This window comes from Leguminivora glycinivorella, chromosome 4, assembly GCF_023078275.1.
Source record: "Leguminivora glycinivorella isolate SPB_JAAS2020 chromosome 4, LegGlyc_1.1, whole genome shotgun sequence".
Taxonomy (NCBI): domain Eukaryota; kingdom Metazoa; phylum Arthropoda; class Insecta; order Lepidoptera; family Tortricidae; genus Leguminivora; species Leguminivora glycinivorella.
This window is the reverse complement of record NC_062974.1, coordinates 27,336,385-27,359,883: the sequence shown is the minus strand read 5'-3', so window position 1 is coordinate 27,359,883 and position 23,499 is coordinate 27,336,385. Positions and strand designations below refer to the sequence as shown.

The following is a 23,499-nucleotide window of genomic DNA, read 5'->3' as shown; positions in this document are numbered from 1 at the left end:
TTTTCGTTGCGTAGGCGTTCAAGGCCGATGTTAATATTTTTAGATTATGGTTTATTGCAAAGGTTAATGTTGCGGAAACTACGGAGTCGTGTGAAATGATATGAAGATTTATGATAAATAGCACCATATTTCTAATCAGGGTGGCTAGCCGAATGGCACAATCGCTCACGAAACGCTCACGAAACGAAGCGCTAGTAGATATCTATCTCTATCGCGCTTGCGTATTGGCGCGACAGAGCCAGCGGCGTATCGCTTTCGTTTGGCGTCGGAGAAATGCCATTCGGCTAGCCACCCAGTTCATGAAACAGAAATGTAGAAAACGTTTCTACTAAATTAAGCGTCTACATTATTTTGTTTTGCAAGTTAAGTTTCTGATAATGAACAATGGATTTTGTTTTAAAAATTCATTTAGCTTATAATTCCTGTGCAGTAAGCATTTTTAGAATGTAATGGTCTATAATTTTCTTCCTTTATTCAATACTATAGAGATTGCACTAAATAATAATAATAAGAAACACTTCGAAAAATCCTATATCACTAAATAACAACGAAACGACATAACGAACTACAAGTGACAAGTGAAAGTGGACAAAACTGTCAGTGTGGTGACGATAAAAACAATAATTTTTAAATAGGTAGTGATATAAAAACACACAAAATGGACACTGAACACGACACAGATATCATGACGAAAGAAGCACTAGGTCAGTGTTTATTGAATGAGATGAACAATGATTATACGCGGTTGATATCGTTTTGGCATCGATGTAAATATTGCATTCGAATACATATGTACTGGCTTATTCATACAAATCATTTATTTATGTTTTTAATCGTTGAATTTATTTGAAAATGTACATGGACTAATCGTTGAATCTGTTTTAGCTAATTTTGCTCTGACTTTAATACCATCTGAAAGATTTTTATTGTTTTTACTATAAACATATCATTCTAAAATAATTTTCAGGTTAATGATTATGTTTGTATTCATCAGTGCAAATATTAAATAGGGTTATCTTTGTCTATTTCTAATAATATTTGGCATATATATTAAAATCATGATAGTTACATGGTAAGATGAAAATATGATAAATAATTTGAAGAGAACACCATTTAAGCATCACCATTAAAGCTTCAATTTACATCATTGTTCATCTTAAATGAATTGGTATATATTATTATGTTGGCTTGACTTAGCAAAATTTATGCAAAATTTGATGTTGTACAAGATGCTGACCGTACTTGCATTACACTCGCTTATAGTAGCTACTATACAAACTGATTGAACCAAAAATCTAGAAATAATAAAAGTGCTTTAAGTACATGGTTGTTTAATCGTTATGATATAAAAAGTTATTTGCACCCAGTTTTTAAGTCCGTCAATTTAAGGGTAGTATGTCACAAAAACACCAGTTACCTAAATAATATCATATTGCACAATATATTTTGAATCTTGATTCTAGATTTGTGGTTTGAACACTATTTTACATGTATTATATTTAGAGAGCGGACTTCGGAAAAATAATAAATTATATTAATATTCAAATCGCTACCTGAAATTCGCTCTCTAATTATATTATATTGTACACTAATGTTATCCCTGACGAATTCAATTTTTGTACTTTGCCAATTTTAACAAGTTGTTTATAAGTCTCAACTCCTAGCTTGCAATTTCAGTGACATTGCAATTAATTTTACTTTATAGAGTAATATTTAGAAGAACCATCTAAATGGGGGCTTTGGCAGTTTATTACATGTTGCTCTTAGTTTATTAAGTACGTTGCTTTTGATATAAATTGAAACTTAAATTGAGCTAACATAACTAATCAAAAAAGCACACGCTTAAATAAATAATGATTTGATGTAACTTTTAACGTTTTTTCCTGACCTGTGCTTTGGACAGACCATTTTGATTTCCAGAATATGCTACTACATTGTTATGGCATTATTTAGATTAAAACTTTTAGAAATCAACATGCTTTGCATCCAAATAAAACACACGATCAAAATGTCCTATTTAATATACACGTATAAGTTTCAACGACACTAATCTGACCTAATCACCTTAAGACTGATACTCATCTGGAATTGGGCCGTGGATCTCTTATGTGATCAAACTTTGTGACCATACATACCAAAACATACCAAAGTTTTTGTACCTGTATGTATGTATAGGCTGTATAAACACTATGCTTTCGGTTTATGCTGTTGCTGCACTCACATCGACGGTATCGATACTACTCAACAATTTACTATCTGCCCTTCTTAGCTCTGTGTCAACTGACTAACCCAAAGGTGCCAAATAACCAGAATTAAAGCTAGGGGTGCCGAGAATTCTGTGACACCCTAGATGATTCAAAAGTGATGTACCTTAATGTTGTGCTAATTAAGCCTCTCCTTGTGGTGTTAATCATTCATTACACATAATTTTGGGAGTGGTTGAGCCGCGTTTCGGTGCCATCCCTGCAGAGATATAGTTGGGCATTTTCAGAATTTTGGTCCCCCCAATTAGCGTAAATTTTTAACAAAAATTAGCTCGCTGTCCGTTTTGTGACGACAATTAAGCATAAAATATGTCTAAAAATCTACTTTTTTCACATTCTGAATGTAGATTATCGCTTAAAGTTTATGTAACTAACACAAAAACAGTATATTTATTGAAATTTCATGGTTAAGTATCGTCACAAACTGACAGTGAGTTAATTTTTGTTAACAACTTACGCTAATTAGGGGGTCCCAAATTTTTAAAATGCCCAGTTACCACTTCCCGATATTTTTTAATTCTTCCTTACTCACTTCCAGCTTTTAACTTCTGTTATTTTGTACTAACTAAGCTTCTCTAACCTGCAGCCTTCTAAATGTGTAGCTGGTAGCGCTTCTGTAATACCTTAAATGGCTCAAAAAATCTTTCACGAACTGACCTAGGAAAAGTCTTTACTAACTTAATTTCCTAATTTTCCTGTGTGTGTGGGCTGTAAAAGTGCATGGAAAATTTATGAATTAATCCATTGATAAATTCGCCATGCACTTTTGCAGCTGTATAGTACATACATTCTTCTTCTTCTTTAAATCCTGTTACCCTCTGCTGATGCTGGGGTGTAAAGCTCGACTCATTTCTCCATTGACTCCGGTCTTGGGCAGCTGCCGGTCCCGGCGCTTCTGCCACGCCTTAATCAGCTCAAAAACTCTTTCCTTAAATACTTACTCACGTCAAATTCCATCATTTTCCAATCTATCAAACCTATGTATGTATGTTGTTCTAACTAAGCTTCACTCCCCTAACGGTGTCAAACGTCAATTTCATCACCCCCCTAACGGTGTTAACGGTGTCATCATACAGAATTCGGGGAGTGGTTGAGCCGCGTGGCGGTGCCGGCGCTGCTGCGACGCCGCAGACGGCTCAGCGAGCGGTGGGCGCGGGCGAGGACGCTCAGGGACAACATGGACGTGAGTAGCCTTTCCTTATTCTATTATTTAGGGTCCCCCCCACATCTAGCGTCTCGCGAGCGTCGCGTCGGGCCAACTGTATGGAAAAAGACGCCGCGGGCTCAGGCTTTGCCCATACAGTTGGCCCGACGCGACGCGACGCTCGGGTGGTTGCCCGTGTGGTGACGGGTTAAGAACTTCACCACCCCCTTTCTTCCCGTGGGTGTCGTAGAAGGCGATTGTGGGATATGTTGACATTTAGAATTTATTCTAGAAGTTTTTAGAGTTTATTGCACCAATAAATTGCTCTGATATTTAGAATAAGATGAATATTGTACACTGTTGACAATTTAAAAGTGCTTATTGTAAGCCTATTTGAATAAAGAATATTTTGATTGATTTGATTGATTGATATGGGTTAAATTGTGACGTAGGCGACAGGCTGGCAACCTGTCACTGCAATGTCACAGTTTCGTTTTCTTTCAACCCCTCATTATTTGCCAAGAGTGGCACTGAAACCTGAGTAGTTTGATGTGCTCTGCCTACCCCTTTATGGGACACAGGCGTGATTGTATGTATGTATGTATGTATACAAATAAATATATATATATAAATATATAATTTTTTTTTTCATTTTTGACTATATATACGTACTTATTCGTACGTATCTCCTAAAAGCACAGACAGAATATTCTAAAAAGTTAATATAAAAACACTAAACAACTGTGTTCAGTGAATTTTAGAATGTATTCTTCTCTTTTATTATGATTTAGGCACACGTCCATTAACCTCTAAAACTGCGCATAAAATATAAGTCAGTAAAAACTTGCTAACCTCCTGAAATTACAGTCGAGCTGTCAAAAAAGAATATTATTCAGTCTAAATACCGCGGTGTCTGCCAATTTTTCACTTTAATTCTGTCAATAATACTAAAAACATGAGATAGTACTGTTTCAAAAATAATGTAATTTTTTAAATCATCACAGTTGTTCATACAAATTATAGAGTGCTGAGATATGTGCGCTCTGGCTGTTATCTTTTTTTATTTATTAAGTAATAGTAGGTAGTAGCCTAGTAGGTATATTGTTAACAACTAAGAGATGAATTATGCGGGATATATTTTGAAAACGGGTCAATGAGAGCAGCAGCTACCAAATCCCCTTCTGCTACGTCAAAACTGTCTTAGATCTTAAAAGATCTTCCCTTAATTTTAAATTCATGAAATGTGGCGTAAATTTTGGAAATACATCATCAAAGTATTAAAGAGTACTATCATACAGTATGACCACTCCCGCTCCCCGCTGAAAGCGCCGTCCACCCCCTCTCGGTTACCTCACAGTTACCGCCTGTCAAAAACGCGAACAGTCGACCTGTCATATTTCACTCGTACAAGCGGTACAAGCATGGTAAGCGTTCACCTACACGAGCTTAGACTGTGCTAGGAACGCGCCTCTTTCATAATATATTTGATCGCCAGTGTCCGTGATGTCACAATACATCCTGCTGCGGGAAAATTGGTCTTTTTGACAAACTTTTTTTGATACTATCGATTCTGTTCCTGTGCAGGAATACTTGTATAGGGCCAAAAAACTTTTGGCTAGAAAAGCCAAAAACCGAGAAAAACTTTTTTGTGTATTTTTTGTTAGATATTACGGTAAATTATTTCTAATATGACTGCAATGTAACTGTGCTGCACCGTATTGTACATTCCTGCCATTCTTCAGTGATACAACATTCGACTCACAATGCTGCTACAGAAAATTGATTACTAGCCACTTGTCTCAGCTGTTACATTGACTGCCAAATTGAATCACATTAGAACAGCATTAGAAATTATTCATAGTCCATCGTGTATAAAAATAGAACCGTTGAGTTTTTAAATTAACGCCATCTAGTGGCAACACGCTGAACTGTTTTGTTAGCTGGCTGGGGAAACGCGCGCAGTAGAGATTCTGGTTCAAACGGAGTTTCAGTTGAAGTACGGGATATTTTCGATAGATGGCGCTAATGTAACGATTTCAGCCGTGTAAGCTGAAATTGCTCCAACAGTTTCGAATGTAGATTCACTACTTACTGAATTTTTTTTTTCTATTATTATGGTCACACGAGGATGTTAATCCTTTTTAGTTTAATTTATTACACTTAGGTAATATGTTTATATTTTAAAAATAAAATTAATGTTCAAAATATTAATTTTATTTATAAATAAAATACGTGGAATATTTTTGATTAAAATAAGGACGCTAATACCCTGTAGATGACATCCTTCTGTCACATTTATTGACAATGACTGTCAAGCACTGGTACATCTGGCTGTACTGTTCGTTGTCACTGGTCAAGAAAAGAGCGTACACCCATCTTAAAGAGCGGCAACGCACCTCCAACAGTTCTGGTGTTTCAGGTGTCTATGGGCGGCAGTGATCGCTTACCATCAGGCGACTTGTCTGCTCGTTTTCCTCCTATCGCATAAAAAATACCTCAATAATTGTTAGTAATGACAAGGACCATTTAATACTAGACTGATATAGCCCATACAAAAAAGCGTACCCCTGAAAAAAGGCTTAGTTTTTGCTTTAAAACTAGATGGCGTTGTTTCGTAACCCGGGAGTGGAAAAAAACATATTTTCACCCATATTTTTACTTGTTTTTATATTATACTATGAATAACTATCAAAAAACTTTATTTTAATATCAAATATTGGCTCAAAACACAATTTTTACAAATTATATTTTTTGGTCGGCCTCGACGTAGTTGTGATCGCTTCGCTGGCTAAGTTTGTTCGCATGTTGTCTAATTATTGCCAAATAAAATGACTAGATGACGTTGGTGGACTAGGAAAATGTCACATCCGTTTCGTTGTTCATTAATATAATATATTTAGTGATAATAAACCTATATGTTGAGCTCAAATACGTTCAACAAAACGCAATCATTGTGCCAACAGATGTGACATCTGACATCCATGTCACATCACAAAATGTCATTGTATGATTTATTGAATATTCATAATATATGGATATTAAATATTTTAGAATCGCAGCAGCAATGCGAGTAGAGATACAGAATTAATAACTGTATAAATTAATAATTGTATGACCAATGACCTCATACATAAATTTACCAGTTTAGGTGACAGAAGGCGAATCCAATTTGTAAACATTAAATGTGCTAAGGAATAGAATCTTTCCGATTTTCAACGGGACACGGCTGAAGGGGCGAGCTGGTTTCGACTGCGCCCATGCATCTCAATTGTCCAGAAAGTTCATTCGAAGATCATTTTGCTTATAATAATCTGAGTAATCACAGTGAATGGTTTGACAGTATTTCAGCTAACATGTAGAGAGACTTGCTAGCTTCGTCGGTCAGGCTTCGTCTTGGACACAACGCGGATAGTTAGGCCGCCAGGTGTGGCACTTTGGATTACGTTTTTATAATAAATTAATGATAGTTTGTATTGTTTTGGTAATATATTTTCTACTCGTATACTACTCGTTTGGTACTCGTCTAAACCTAAACTGAGATAATAAATTAATAAAAGGAAATAATTAATTAATTAGTGAAACTCTGACATAAGTAATAATTAATGAGACTAAATGCGTTTTCACATTATCCGATCCGATATCGGATGTAGGACTGATACCCCATACATTACAGGCGCTATCTTGGATTTTTTCTATTTAAATCCTTCCGACATCCGATATCGGATCGGATAATCTGAAAACGGACTAAGACAATAGATACCTTGTTAGTGTTATAATATACCTATGCCTATGTATATCCCACCAAAAATATTCTGTAAAAAATTGCCGTCTCGATGGAGCTGCTTGTTTATCTCTAAAAAGTAATGAAATCTACATAAAGTTCCTTACTGCGATTTCTTTATTATTATAGTTAACTAGCCTTTGCCCGCGGCTTCGCTCGCGTTAAATTCGAAAATCTCTCCACAAACTTCCATCCTCCATTCTAAGGAAGTGGGGGGATATAAAAAGAGACAAAAAGTAGCCTATGTCACTTTCCATCCCTTCAACTATCTCCACTTAAAAAATCACGTCAATACGTCGCTCCGTTTTGCCGTGAAAGATGGACAAACAAACAGACACACACACTTTCCCATTTATAATATTAGTATGGATGTTGTGTGACTTGGCCGTTGAAGTGTAGCGGTGCTGGCGACAGATTGGTGCAATGGTGTCATGGAGCACCTGGTTATAAACTTCTTTATACCCTTGTGTATAAAGAAGTTTCATATTCGATGGTCCGAGCTAAGGTTCGTAAAGCCATGAAGCCGAGCTGATAATCATTGTCGCTAAACGCCGATCGAAACGCAGTCTGAAGTGGGTGATAAACGTATGATACGAGCAGGTATGCGTACTTATGACTCGACGACCTTTTTCGATTGTGTGTCACCGTAAGTACGCGTAAAAACCGCTGCGCATAGTAGTCGACCATCCAACGCGTACTTGCTCGTACGCCTATCACCCACTTGACGTCGCGCCAACACTTTATGGAAAAAGCGGGTTTTCGACAACTACCAATAAGATTTTAGACATTCAAAAATCTTCAATAATTAAAAATATTTTAAGCGGGTTACTCACGTAGGTATTAAGTCGATATAGCGTTCGACATGTTTCGGTTCAATTTCGAGAACCTTTCTCAAGAGTAGCGACCCCGCCTTTACATGTCGAGAGCGCGACGCATACGCGACTTAATACGCGAGTAACCCGCTTAAAATATTTTTAAATATGTATGAGTCTCACGGGAGTTTTATAGTTAAAATCTTCAATAATACTCAACTGTTTCGGTCGCACTCGTTCAAATATAGGATAGGATTGGTATGAGCGAGACGGTCAGGATTGTCAACATGATATCTATCATAAACACCGTTCGAAATGGCCTCATTAAAATCTAAATTTTAAATATATTGAAAGTAATATTACTAATCATTGACGTCACGCTCAAAATGAAAGAGATAGAAAATTTGACAGTATGGTACTCTTTTGCATGATTGTCATAATTCAAAATAAGAACAATGGCTTGCGTAGTAAACAGGGACTGAAACATGACACGGGCCCCTAGCGTCATCTATATACTTTTCACTGTATCACTTGTAATGCCGTTGAACTACCGCGTGCGTATTTAAAAAAAAAACGAAATTTTTATTCAAATGACACTCTTAGTGACATCTAGTGACATAGATTTACGGCTGCCAACGGGGTACGGTATTTAGTATGGACTCTGCTGGTCCTTTATAATCGTCCTTGGTAATGACAAAGACGTATAACTCCGTATAGACAAATAAAGTCTAAGAAAAAAACGTACCTCAGTACCATACTGCCGTCCTAAGGTAAAAGGCAGCTATTCGACAAAAGCTAGTTTTGAGATAATCGCAAAAAACCTTCTTTTTTGAATTTCTACAAAACGGATTAACTTTTTTCATTATTTCTTTTTGTATAGAGTAGGTATAAGTGTTTACTTATTTTAGACATTATTTGTGTGTTTGTACAGCGACTGGTTTTTTTTTAATTCGATAAAAGCCTTTTTGCATAGTATTAAGCTTCAAAAATGGTAGATATTACTAGTCAAGAAAGCGGTAAAACATGCTTTATACGGTGTTCTAATCTAGGATTTTCTCTTAAACTAGGCTATAACGCCGTATATAATCACATACTATCTTATTGCTTAGCAACAATGCCCATCTAGCACTCGAGATTCTAAGTTAAAGGCAGTATCGTAGTTATTCGGCCTTTTTAATTAGTATCCTAGTGAGTTTTCCAGATTTTCGACTGTACTGCTAGTCTAAAAGAACGCATACTATCAAAAAAATCGTATATACGGCTTTATAGATTAGTATATTTGGAAGAAATTGGAACAAAATGCAAATACGTCGTTTAAAAACGTATGTATTAAAGAAACAAGAAAACGCCATTCTGTCCCTATTTACTTAAAAAAAAAACTTGATCTATCGATTCTTTTTGGATAGTGATAAATATAATATAATAAACTTTTACAGTACACAATAATACCTGCTCTTTTAAATTAGTCAGTAAGTAGTCAATTATTAGTATCTATTCGTCGTTTTTAGGGTTCCTTACCTCAAAAGGAAAAAACGGAACCCTTATAGGATCACTTTGTTGTCCGTCTGTCCGTCCGTCCGTCTGTCAAGACCCTTTTTCTCAGGAACGCGTGGAGGTATGAAGCTGAAATTTATATCAATTACTCAGGTCTACTGTCCCTTAAAGCTGTGAAAAAATCAAACTTCTAAGCCAACGCAATCAAAAGATACAGCCGTTTATGCCGCAAATTTTCGACACTTGCAAGGGAATCAAAACCTACAGGGTGCTTCCCGTGAACTCAGAATCTTGAAATTTGGTACGAAGCAACGTCTTATAGCATAGATAAAGGAAAAATTACGAAAACCATAAATTTTTAGTTACATCACATAATATATTTTTTTTAAATAATTTTAACCTTACTACCCATTTCCTCATAAGGTTTGTACGGAACCCTCGGTGCGCGAGTCCGACTCGCACTTGGCCGGTTTTTCCTCAAAGCCTAGATGATAAGAGTGCCGTCTGTATACTAAACATACGTGTACTAATTCGGAGTTTTGTGGAAACTTTCTTACGTTGCTAATGGAAACAAGTTAGTAAGTAATGATAAAATAGGTCAATTTGTTATTTTGCTTTGAAAAAAAGGTCAATTTTTATATCATATGTCATATGTCAATCTATCGCGTCACTTCTGAGAATTGGAGGCAAAATAAATTATAATTATGTAATTTTAATGCCAAGATGAGAGGTAGAACAACAACGGGTTTTAATTGTGACCAATCTATCTGCAAAGGATTTGGATGACTATGAAATTGGCCGCACAAGATGTGAGTTAGAAAGCAGTTTACACTACCTACTACCAAATGGTTTCGCATGAATTATACATACAGTTTAGAAGAATTTCATGGTCGCTCCAAAAACCTGGCTCTTTTCTATAAAAAAATTTAAAGAAAAAGATAATATAATTGTTATGTGACGAACAGTTTGCAAACAAAAAACAATTTTACCAATTTCTATTACAGATTGTGCGAATATGTAGCAATAGTTCAGTAAGCTAAAGAGCGTCATTCACTGCGGCTGGTTATATACATGAAACAAACACATCCAAAACGCATCCAAACTCAGGAATCTCCCGTCAAAACTCGAGCTCGGAAGTTAAACGACCAAGAGGTACCTCAACCTCTGATAGGGTTCAAATACCTACGATAAAATGATTTTTTGCGAAAAATTTGGGCAAAAAGTGGTTTGGCAAGCAATTTGTCCATTCGTTTTTTGTTTAAGGAAACTTACATTCCTAGATTTACAAGAAGGAATGCCTTCATAAGCAGGTTCTGCTTAAGTATATGAAAGTACAGGGATCAAATATTCTTCTGGTCCGATTAAGCTGCTTTTCACTACGCTCGCCAAGTACCGGTCTGGTATCAAGAGAATGATGTCGAGTTTGTTGCGAAAACATTAAATCCGTCGAACTACCCTGAAATGAATTAAGCTAAGAAACAGATAACATCGAGCAATTCAGAAATGACTGGATTAGTAACCATAAAAATCTTCAACAATGTTACAATACAAAAATTGCGATCCAAAAGTTTATAGAGAGTATCAAAATCAAAGTCAATCAAAATAATTAGTTATAAATTGAATTCGACTACAACAAAATAGTCATTTAATGGATTTTCTGGAAACAGTGGCAGATGACCCCGTAAGTTTATTATATAGGCCTAACTTTCACACGAACATGCCTATGCTTTTTGATACTGGTTATCAAAAATATGGTTATTTTCATATTCAATTTCCTATTATATTCATATTAATATTCCATGTTTGTAAAATAAAACATAGTTGAAAATGTAGACTACTGCCAATACTTCTCCTTCTTATTCCTCATACCCTTATCTCATTTTATGTGGGGTAGGTAGAACAGGTCTTCCTCTTTCATTCTCCTCTTTCGTCATCTCAACACTCATATCTTTCTCTCTAATATCCTATTTCACATAATCCATTCATCGTTGTTTGGATTTACCCCTCCCTCTCTATATCAACATTCATCTCTAACGTTCTCATTCATTAATTGCAAATTATTTACTTTTTTTACTGTAAATTAAACCAAAAAGGATAACGTTAAATACTTAAACCGTGGAATATTAATATACCTCATATAGTGTTTGCTGCAAAAAAAACTATATACGAACAACTTTCCCACCGCAAACTACGCTAAAAAAACGTATTTGCTTTCGAGCAATAATATCTGAAAATCGAGTTAAATGTTTGTATCTCGAATAAAAATGACAATAGAAATGATGTAGGAAATGTAACCAATAGTTTTTATTGTTAAAACGTATCAAAAATGCAATAATTCAGTATTTTTCCTAACTTCGTTTGGTTTCGATCAATATTTCGCGCGAAAAAAGCCAGCTGCGCTCTCGTACTGTCAGCCACAAGCTGCGCCGGTGCTCGCAGCTCGTCACTGATGGCTTTTCCATAGCATAAAGTATCTTTCGGCTGGCGGGTGGATTGACAAAGGTTGGAGCATATACTGTTTTATAGGCTAGTTTGCAGCACTTTCACTCATTTTAAAAGTTTTTTTACGTTTAATATGACACCCATACAAAATAAGAAGAACGTATAACACTTATTCGTTTTTATAGACTAATATTGTGTTGTAAAACAATCGAGCGATACTAGGCTTAAATGACGTATTTGACATTTTTTACAGAAAAAATGTATATACGCTTTTTTAGACTAGTATCAGTTTAAAAATTGATCAAAATCCTACGCTAAAACTACGTATAACGTCTTGTACGTATTTTTAGCCTAGTTTTTCACTTTTACGCACTTTTAGGCTAGTAATACTGGATAACATATCAACCTAACCAGAGCGTAAAAAAACGTATATCTGCATATACGTTGATTTAGCTTAGTTTTGTTAAATAGCTGCTTTTTTGGCTAGGAAATCTTGGAAAATTAGTGCAAATACTGCCTTTTTAGAGAAATTTTCTCGGAAACTAGGCAACATATCGAAAAACGGAAAAAAGTGGTCGATGCAGCTTAACCTGTACATTACGAATATTACAATAAGTCAATTTCGGCAAAATGTCGAATAGCTGCCTTTTACCTTAGGACGGCAGCATACAGAAAAAGGTACGGTGAACTAGATGGCATTACACCTTTGGGGTACGCTCAGCTAGATGGCGATATTATTAATCTTTGACATTTTAAAACATATCAAGCTAAGAATATGGGCCAAATTGTCAAAACTGAGGTTCAAAAGTTTCTAGCCTGTGTCAAGAGATGGCAGTCTATGCACTGTGATTACATTACACATTTTACTTCGACAGTAACTCTCTATAATACTCGATCCTCTTTGGTAATGAGAACTGCAAATTCTAGTAAATTTGTCACTACGATTAAAACCGTTAGCGATAATTTGAAAATTGGAACGGGCATAAATCCCCGGCTTCCGTGCCTAATGCAGACTTATGTTTCCTGTGCGCTTGCGCTGTAAATAATACGCATTTACTGGAGAACTAGTTTTGCTTATGGACGGGAAAACTAATTGATGATTTTGGATATAGGTCAGTTTTGTTTGGGTCATATTTGCAATTGGCCATGAATGTAACAAAACTACAATAGAAAAACGGTAGATCTATGCCTAATTTTTAATACTTTAGCACACCTACGTAACAATTGGTTTTCTCGATTTAAAAAAAAGTAGAAGTAAGTTTACGCTCTTTTTTTAAATATTTTTTGAAGGTTTATTCGGTAATGGATGACTCCACAGTTGTGCGAGACATTAAAATCTTAATAACTCCACAGCAAAAAAAAATGTTTCATATCTTTTTTGAAAAATATTTTTTTACAAATCTTGTAGTGAACTAAATTACTGTCTGGTTATTTGTAAGTTAAATGTATTTACGCTAGGTGATAGACTCCTCGACGCGTTATAAGGTTCGCTCTGGTTGACTGATGCACTTATTTTGCTCCTTAAAATTCACCGATTTCGATTAATATACTCTGATACAGTGACTTTGTCAGAATGGGCAGCAAATTTGTCTACGCAAAGAACTGCTTTCCCATAGAAAACTTCATGCATTTTTACTGACAAGTTGGACATGCTTCAGTATAGTAAAGTGAATCGCTGTACAAACCAGACTTCTCGGCGTGCTATAACGGTTCACCCCGTGGGTTCACCTATTTCCGCTGCACTTATGACGGCTGACTGATGTGCTGGTTTTGCTCCATGCGTGTGGTGGCTATTTCAGTTTGAACAGCTTCAAGAATATATGTAACACTATCTTTTGCCCGCGGCTTCGCTCGCGTTACATTATAAAATTGCGGAACGCTTCATGCTTCATAAAATCGTCCATCCCCACTTAGAAAATGGCAGGTTAGAAAGAGACAAAAAGTAGCCTTTGTCACTCTCCATTCCTTCAACTATCTCCACTTAAAAAATCACGTCAATTCGTCTCTCCGTTTTGCCGTGAAAGACGGACAAACAAACAGATACACACACTTTACCATTCATAATATTCAGTATGGATTACGAAACGAGTAGTTTTAACTTTGCTTGAGATAATAGATTCATGAAATAAAACTATGGAAAGGGATTAAATCGCGTATAATGAATTTACAATTTATCCCGACGTTTCGAACACTTTACAGCGTTCGTGGTGGTTGTATGTGGGTAGCTTTTGCACATTGTAATTTTTCCTCAGTCACCCGTTGACCACGAACGCTGTAAAGTGTTCGAAACGTCGGGATGAATTGTAAATTCATCATACGCTATTTAACCCGTTCCCATAGTTTTATTTCATGAGTAGGTAACTATCGCGGTAACCGAAGACAATAAAGTATTATAATAGATTCATTTTAAAACTTCAGGTGTCATTCCGTACAAAATATTGCTTCATAGCTGCAATGTTGTGCTTAAGCTGTCAAAAGTTGAAGTTTGAATAATTCGATTAGCATAACTTGTATTAAAAATTTACTTAATCCTTTATAAATAGTTTTAAATACTTTGCATGCTTGGTAGTGTGTCGTAGTTATCTCTCTCTGTCACTTTTCCATTTTTGGTGCAACACAGACAGTTGCGTTGCGGACACGGATCGTCAATATTCGTATTCTTGATTGCCCTGATTTGCTAATTCCTAAGGACGATGCCAATTTTGAGAAATTTCCACATTGAACAATTTTGGAAATTCCTTGTTAAGGAATTGACAGTTTCCATTTCAAAAATGAAAGATTCCTTTGTATCATGTGTCAAGATTTTCTGACCCCTGTAGGCCTAGCACATGATGGCCGCGGGAGTATGTCGCCGCGAGATAGACTACCCGTCCTTATGTCATTAATACAGTTAGAAGAAGACGTGGCATCTATCTCGCGGCGACATACTCCCGCGGCCATCATGTGCTAGGCCTACAGATGCTGATTTAAGTATATACGTTTATGGAATCTTCCACATCTGTATTTTTGACACTAGTAGAAAAACATCTGCTTCACCTTAAACTCAAAACATTTATCAGAATGCCTCATAAAATACAAAATACCATCCACACACTTAACCTTTAATAATCCTTATTTCAAAGAGATAGGATAGACCTTTGCTTCGTTTAAAGTGTTTCTGTTTCCTATTAGCCAAAAGTACAAAAAGGAATGCCACAGGCGTGGGCCGGATTAAATAATGTGTATCTATTTGGGGACACATTCCTCTGGTTGGTATTTCGGGGTAATGGTTATCAAATAGTTTTACTAGGTGGCGTGGCGTTTTAGATTGGACAGTTATTTAATGTCTTTCCCATCATGAAAACCATAGGGTATTCCGGACCTTTGGGAGGCGTGCGTGGAACCGAAACCAACACATAAAGAGTACTATCGTACAGTATGCCCACTCCCGCTCCCGGCTGAAAGTGCCACCAACCCCCTCTCGGTTACCTCACTGTTACTGCCTGTCAAAAACGCGAACAGTCGACCTGTAATATCTCACTCATACAAGCATAGTACGCGTTCACCTACACGAGCTTAGACTGTGTGCTAGGAACGCGCCTCTTTCATATGTTTGATCGCCAGTGTCCGAGGTGTGCATAAATGCCCTTTTGGCACTTTAATGAAATGTAAAGGGTACACCGAGCGGATGCTGCCCTTTCCCGTGTCATGGGACTCACGCAGAGGCAGCACCCGTCAGGGTGTGAGGACTATTTAAGAGTTAATGTAATCTAAAATGAATCTGGGCTATTGAATGAAAGTGGTGGACTAAATACTGGGCTATGGGATAAAAGACCGGACGCCTGCCTAATAAAACGGTATTCAATTTCCGGCAAACGGTGACTCGCCCCTACAAGACGGGCCCCCACGAAAAGCGACATCTAAGATAGCCCAAGGGCAACACCGGCGTGAGAGCTCAAGGGTGTCGAGAAGTGTACGCCGCTTTCAACCAGGTGGCAAGCCACTGTGCCAAAGCGCGTCTTAATAGGTAAAATTTTCACTGCCACCCCTGAAGTATGTAGCCCTAACGACTCCACTCTGGCCGGCCAGCCAAGGCAAGCCAGAAATGACATAACCCTATGGATTTCTCACTCAATGGATCTAGAACTGAATATATTTTAACAAGCCCCCGTGACGTAACAGCGAAGTGGAGCTTGTCGTAACTGGTTCATGGTCGGTTCAACACCGAAATTATACGCTTCTTGGAAAAAGTCTTGCGAACGTGAATGATATACATCTGGTGAAAGAGGTAATGTGACGTACCTACTATTTAACAACCGATGTTTGAACTTTCTTACGAAGAAATAGAGTCTACCTCTGGTCAGTTGCAAATGGTTGAAGTTGTAAAACTAACTGTTGAAATTTTCCAGGTGATTTATAATTAGTTGTGTTTTCGAGTTTCGGAGATGTTTACGGGATGGCCTAATAACACAAATATACCGTGTTGTGAACCACTTTTGCCTTATTTAAAAAATCGTCGCTGTAAACATAATAAGAGTCGGTTCAGAAAGGTACAGATGGTGATCTGTACCTACTGAAATAGTACAGTACATTACGACGTTTTTCAGTACAAATGGCCATCCGAAGTTTCGACCTGGCATATAGTTAAATATAATGAACCACTGTACTGAAAAAAAATGTTTCAGAGAGTAAATACCTAAGGGAACTTTCTTGATAGTATGTTTTATGCTATTAAAATAAAATACATTTTAAATTTCCGAAAAATAACCTCTTCTAATTTGTTTATCGTTTTAGCTTTAAATTAAATGTCATAATTGCGATATAAATAAGAAAGTAATCTTACTGTTTATTTTGTCTTCAGTGATAAATTTTGCGGTAATATTTTACCGAGTTAATATATAAAAGCTTGCTAATTTAGTATTTTGGCTCGGAGTAAACCGAATTTGGGTAAGAAATGGGGACAGTCTTTAGCGGTGCATATATTTTCGTCTGTCCCATTAAAATATGCCTTATGAAGTGATGCAAACTGTGCCTCGAGTTGATTACTTTTTGTTTTGGGTACGAGTAACTTTAGCCACGAATCTTGGCCTCCGAAATGAGAGATCGCCACCAGTCGCGATCCTGCACAGCCTCTTGTCAGTCACTGACTTGAAGTTGACACAAATATAAAACACCAACCGATCTACCCAAGAACGCTCTCTTAACAGCCCGATTGTTTCCCATGCTAAGCAATTAACCTAATCAACGAAGTCTGTGGGCTTTCGTTTCGCCAATATACCCATTTTACTTTTTAAGACGCTACAGGAGCGAAAATGCTAAAATGGAAAGGCCCCTTTTCAATTTGGGAATTCTAGTTTAATTAGTTTGATATACTAGTGTGTGTTGTGTGTATTCAGCGAAAAAAATCTGAATAAAAATGAAATGGTCTGTGTCGGACCGCTTAGTTTTTTTGGCTAATTATTACCAATCTTGAGTATGACACCTTTTTTTGCGCCATAATGAAAAAAGCCGTTTTTGGAAATTTTTGATTGACTCAAGCGTCTTTAAAAATAAAAAAAAATAAAAATGGTACTAGTGTGTGTTGTGTGTATTCAGCGAAAAAAATCTGAATAAAAATGAAATGGTCTGTGTCGGACCGCTTAGTTTTTTTGGCTAATTATTACCAATCTTGAGTATGACACCTTTTTTGCGCCATAATGAAAAATGCCGTTTTTGGAAATTTTTGATTGACTCTAGCGTCTTTAAAAATAAAAAAATCAAAACGGTCCGACACAGATAAAAAAAATAATAATCTGTGTTGAAAAAATCAGTGCTCTATCTTCAAAAACCAGGGAGGAAATAGCCGAGAGTGTCTGTATGAAGAATTGACCCCTCCTGTATCGTCTTAAATATATCCTGGATCTATTTAGGTTGAGTACTAATTTTCTCTAGTACTTTTCCAGTCTATTCGCGACAAAGAGAAGCGGTCAAGGCCCAGCTTGGTACACAGAAGATATTACTAGACTTGAAAGATGTGCTGATGGCTTAATTTATCGCGCCGCGAGCCAACTCATTAGTATTGGTCAGTAGCTCCGAGTTAACTACTCAGTTTCAATATTCAAATTGTTTTTTTCTCTCTCTCTCTTTGCCTAACCACATCCCATTTCACTTGGTGTCGGCTCTCCTCGTCAATCTTCGCCACACTCTTCGGTTGTTTTTTTTAAATATTTATAAATGAATTAGGTAATAGCATTTCACACCTAAAGATGCCGAAGACCGGTCAAAATGGAGAAGACTAAGCAGGAAAGCGGACCTTGACGCCAGGCCGGTAAAACGCTAGGTTGAAGAAAAAGATAAATGAATTTGGATTTAACCATAATAATCGACATAATCGTGGCGAGATAAGTGGATGGGTGTGGACGGAGGAAGCGGAGAGGAAAGCCGAAGAAAAGGTGGATGGACTGCGTGAGAGATGATATGGAGCGAATGCAAGTGACTGGTGAGATGACGTCCGATAGAGATATAATGTCGTCGACCCCAAGTAATTGGGATAAGGGCAAGCGAATGACGAATCGTGACGAGATAACTACCGTCTCTTCTACTTCTTATGGGGCATTATGCGTGTAGAATGCAATTTTCTGATTTTGGTTTTAATTTCTGATGTTCATGTTACCATGCAATTATGCATATGCAATGAGTGAGTGACACCGCTGACATTTAATCCTCAAATTAAACCAGATCGACTGATATCATTATTTATATGTCATAGCCTGTACAATTATTAGTTTATGGCTTATATCTTTAAGGTACTACAGATGTAGTACGAAAAGGGTTTTCTTCGTATTTTTCCGGTAACGTTCGTATTTGTCATGCTAGTTCAATCAATGTCAGTACATCTTGTACTGAGATACTGGCTGAAATAGCATGACACGTTCGTAAGTTTCCTTTACAATACGCGAAGGCAAATTTTTTCGCACTATATCTGTAAAGCATTTGTTTGTTTATTGAGTATAAATAAATTCATAGATAAATTCGCCATGCATTTTTACAGCTCACTGTACTTTGCCTAACTATTCGCGATGTGTTCAAGGCTTGTCTTGATACACAAAGTTATTTGTTAGGCTCAAAACATGTGCTGATGGCTTAATTTACCGCACCGCGAGCCAAACTCATTAGTATTGGTCAGGTTGGATGATTTTTCATTTGGATACCTACCTATTTGAAATTGTTTGGCTGGCGCCAGCGATTAACAGATTTTTCACATCACTCATTCGGAAACAGAACTTTTCTTCTCCGTTAAGCCTCCGCCACACATAAAGCGTTTTGATAGCGTAGCGTTAGCGGAGCGCAATGATAGCGGTGCGCCGGCGGAACGCTGGCGTTCCGATCGCATTTCGCTCGCAATCCGCGCTCGTTATATAGTTCCCGCCGGCGTCCACTGGGCACAACGCCAGCGTTCGTCCAGCGCACCGCTATTGTTGCGCTCCGCTGACGCTCCGCTACCGCTCGGCCTACGCTATCAAAACGCGCATGTGTGGCCGAGATTTTATAGGCAATTTTTTCACGACAATGAGTCATCTACACTGTTGGGATATTCTCTCACCGTTCCCTTAATTTGGTGGCATTCAATGAAAAAACAAATGTCAACAAAATCAACGCAGCACGTACACAAAATGCATTCACCGGAAAACGCATACAATTGGGTCGCGTCCAAAATAATTATAAACCACTAAATCGCTGCGTGTCGTCAATATATTATAACTCCGTGAAATATAGCACATTTACTGACATACCGTAAGTTAACTAAATAAGAGTTATATTCATACAGTTTTACGACGAAGCACAGTCAGTATTAAATATATGCGAGCAAAGCGCCAAAGAAATGTATACACGACTTTAATGCTTATATGTTAAAGTTGTGGATACATATATTTGACACTTTAGCCGCATCCATATTGAAGGCCATGACAGTACAGAATGCAAGTCATTAATTGCCACAGACAGACAAGGAAACGGGTGGCAAATGCAGATTGATGATCCTTACGCCGAGTTGTTATTTCTTAATCTGTGGATGGGTTCGCTGGCGAGAACTTGGTAAATACTTGTTGGTTTATAGCCACCTCACACTGGCGTTGCCCAAGCCTCGGCGTCTAGCCAAATAGGTGCAACTAGAGGTAATGTTCATGCGCTAATAATTCGTTGACGCTAGGGAAATGCTAGTGTAGTGTAATAACTCTCTAACTTTGTCCCCCGGGATGTCCCTTCGTGTCCCCCGGGATGTCCCTTCGGGACATCCCGGCGTCCTGATTTTTGGATATGATAGAGGAGTATCTCTAAATTCCAAGTACACAATATAAAAAAAAAATCTCTAACTTTTTTTCGCACAATTATTGAATTGATCACATGTTCACTCCTTAATTCTCAAATTACGTTACGATTGATTAAGTTTTCGATAAATCTAGTGACTCTCATTATGTCTCACTTCACCCAACCATACTTGATGTTGATGTGATCCAGGTGCCGTAGCCGAATGGCATTTCTCCGACGCGAAACGAATACGAAACGCCGCGAAAGGTAGTCTGGCTCTGTCGCGCCAATACGCAAGAGCGATAGAGATAGATATCTACGAGCGTTTCGTTTCGTGAGCGTTTGTGCATTCGGCTACGCACCCTCTTCTTTAATCTTTTGTCTCTATTCGTAAGAGGCCTATTCTAAAAAAAAAAAAAATGATTTTTTTAAATATGGTCTAAAAAACTGTTATTGAAATTAGATTTTACTAAGGGTCTTAAATACATGATCGACCTGTTTGGATATACCTTTGACTTTTCTAAAAATTGAATAGAAATTATAATTTTAAACTAATAAAAATTGACAGATTAAAGTTTAACTTAAATTGTTCAACTTTGATGCCAAATATCACAGAAACAATGAGTTGTGCAGTAATTATGAGATATTATTTTGTTTAAAGACGATGCTGTTAATGTTATAGGCTTTAGAAACTATCATAATATCAATGGATTCAAATCGAAGGTCATTGGCGCAGGGAATGCCCTTAAGTTCCTGGACTAAGTATAGTCATATAAAATATGTTGTATGTGGCTTTGACAAGGTTTAAAGTAATTTAAAAGCCCCTAAATTACAGCGCTTTTATCAGCTGTACGTTTATGCATAATTTACATCTTCATTATATCATAAGGTAAACCCATTAATATTAAATGCATCATAATTATTGCAATTTTATGGCAACTTAAATCGTTTTAACGGTCGTTTGGCAAATTTTCTCAGAAATGGATATTGGCATCTGTATTTGGTGACTCATTTTCGGGTTATTCCCAGCAGATGCCAAATCGTTGAGACTGCAGGCACACCTCGGACACTGGCGATCAAATATTTGAAAGAGGCGCGTTCCCAGCACACAGTCCAAGCTCGTGTAGGTGAACACGTACTATGATTGTATGAGTAAAATATGACAGGTCGACTGTTCGTGTTTTTGACAAACAGTAAGTGTGAGGTAACCGAGAGGGGGTGGGCGGCACTTTCAGCGGGGAACGGGAGTGGCCATACTGTACGATAGTACTTTTTATTATACTGTGCTGCAGGCCTTCCAGGGTATCTATATAGCCAAATGCACAAACATTTAAGTTGGCGAGAACGCACATAGTAAAGTACCTAGGGCTAATAATTGACGAGTTCTTATCATTTCAGCAGCATATCTCCATGTTATGTGGACGAGTGAGGAAATGCATATATGTCATGAAAAAACTACGCGATTGCGCGTCGGAGCAAGTGCTTCGCCAGGTGTACTGCGCTCTTTGCCAATCCATTCTGCAATACGGGTTTTTGGTCTGGGGTAGCGCTAACAAGACCACATTGCTGCGATTGGAGAGAGCGCAGCGCGCTGTAATCAAAGTAATGTTTAGGAAACCCTTTCGTTTCCCAACGGATGATCTTTACCGCCAAACGAAGCTGCTGAGCGTGAGACGGCTTTATCCAAAAGGCCATAGTTAGAGCTCATGTGGATGTCAAAGCTCTGCCAATCTTGGCGCAACTTCTCGAACGACGTAATTTTAGAGTACCTCTTCCAAATTACAGATCCGCATTTGCCAAGCGCTCACCTCGATACATGCATCTACGCATGTATAATAACATATCCAAACAACATTTTATTGCTAGCTACACAATAAATAAGCTCAAGGCGTTTGTGAAGAGGTGGTTACTGGAACTCTCGTATGCTGATACGGAGACCATTCTCCTGACTCGGTAATACGGTTAGCAGCTCACGTACACACGCGCGCACGCGCAAACACACACACACACACACACACACACGCAAGCACATGTACATGCACACACACACACACACACACACACACACACACACACACACACACACACACACACACACACACACACACACACACACACACACACACACACACACACACACACACACACACACAGACACACACACACACACACACACACACACACACACACACACACACACACACACACACACACACGCACGCACGCACGCACGCACGCACGCACGCACGCACGCACACACACACACACACACACACACACACACACACACACACACACACACACACACACACACACGCATTCGCACGCACTCTTGTATATATTGTAAATAAAAATAATATTATAAGTAGCAAGTAGTAAATAATGTTACCTTGGCTCTTCCAGTTAATTCTAATTTTGTTCGCACTCCAGGGTCCCAAGATACAGGCTCAGCCTAGTTTGGGGTCCGCCAGATGTACCAATATGTTTATTTTGTGTTTGCTTAATAAATACTTTGTACTTTTTACTTTACTATTTATAATGTAAAGATGTAGATGTAGTGTAGTTAGGGACGCCTGGCCGGAAACAGGCGGGCTGCCGATCACATGGTGCGTTCGTTCAGCCCGACTCCCTGGAGTTGGAGCTGCAGGTTACTGTCCCGGCGGCCCTCCCGTACTTCGCTTCCCAAATCTTCTCGTTTTCCAGTTTTCCTGCAGAACAAAAACACATTTTTGAGCTCATCTTCTCTCAACCTGTCTCTACCGAATGTATCATATCGCGATGCCGCGTACATGGTACATTCTGCTATGTAGTAAGTGTAAATTATTGTCCCGGATTTGTAAGTTCACATTTTTGACACATTTGTTTTAAAGTATGTTGCGATGTGGCTAAGACGTATCGTTTGCCAAATCTAACGATTAATTTCGAGTTGGTTGAATCGATTAGGCCCTATGTACAAGGACAAACAAATATACGATTTCTATCAACTTAAATGTCATTTGAGTCGAAATGACAGACTCTGCCACAGCACTAGTTTAAAAATAAAAATGAATGATAAATGACATAATAAGTAAATACTGCGTGATAAATTAATATCGTAAAATACTCACTAACGAAGATCCGCAAAAATGTAACATGTGTTAGATTATGTTTAAAGTAAGCGAAATATTGTTTTTTTCTACTCCCGTGTTGTTATTCGTCATTTACCGTGTCGTGCATAGATCGTTAAAACCCTACATAAAAGATGCCCGCCCCCGGCCGGCGCCCCGCGCACACACGCACACGATATAGCTCTTAAAG

General features: G+C 37.8%; 1 protein-coding gene across 1 annotated transcript in view; it reads left to right on the top strand.

Annotated features, from left to right (window-relative positions):
• The first annotated feature begins 501 nt into the window (after positions 1-501).
• The window catches only part of LOC125225432 (obscurin), a 174,448-nt gene continuing 151,450 nt past the window's right edge, over positions 502-23,499 (top strand). Inside the window, exons 1-2 of the mRNA XM_048129162.1 lie at positions 502-704; positions 3,341-3,447. Of these exons, the coding sequence (XP_047985119.1) occupies positions 659-704; positions 3,341-3,447 (153 nt within the window). The 5' untranslated portion in view covers positions 502-658. The remainder of the gene's footprint in view (positions 705-3,340; positions 3,448-23,499) is intronic.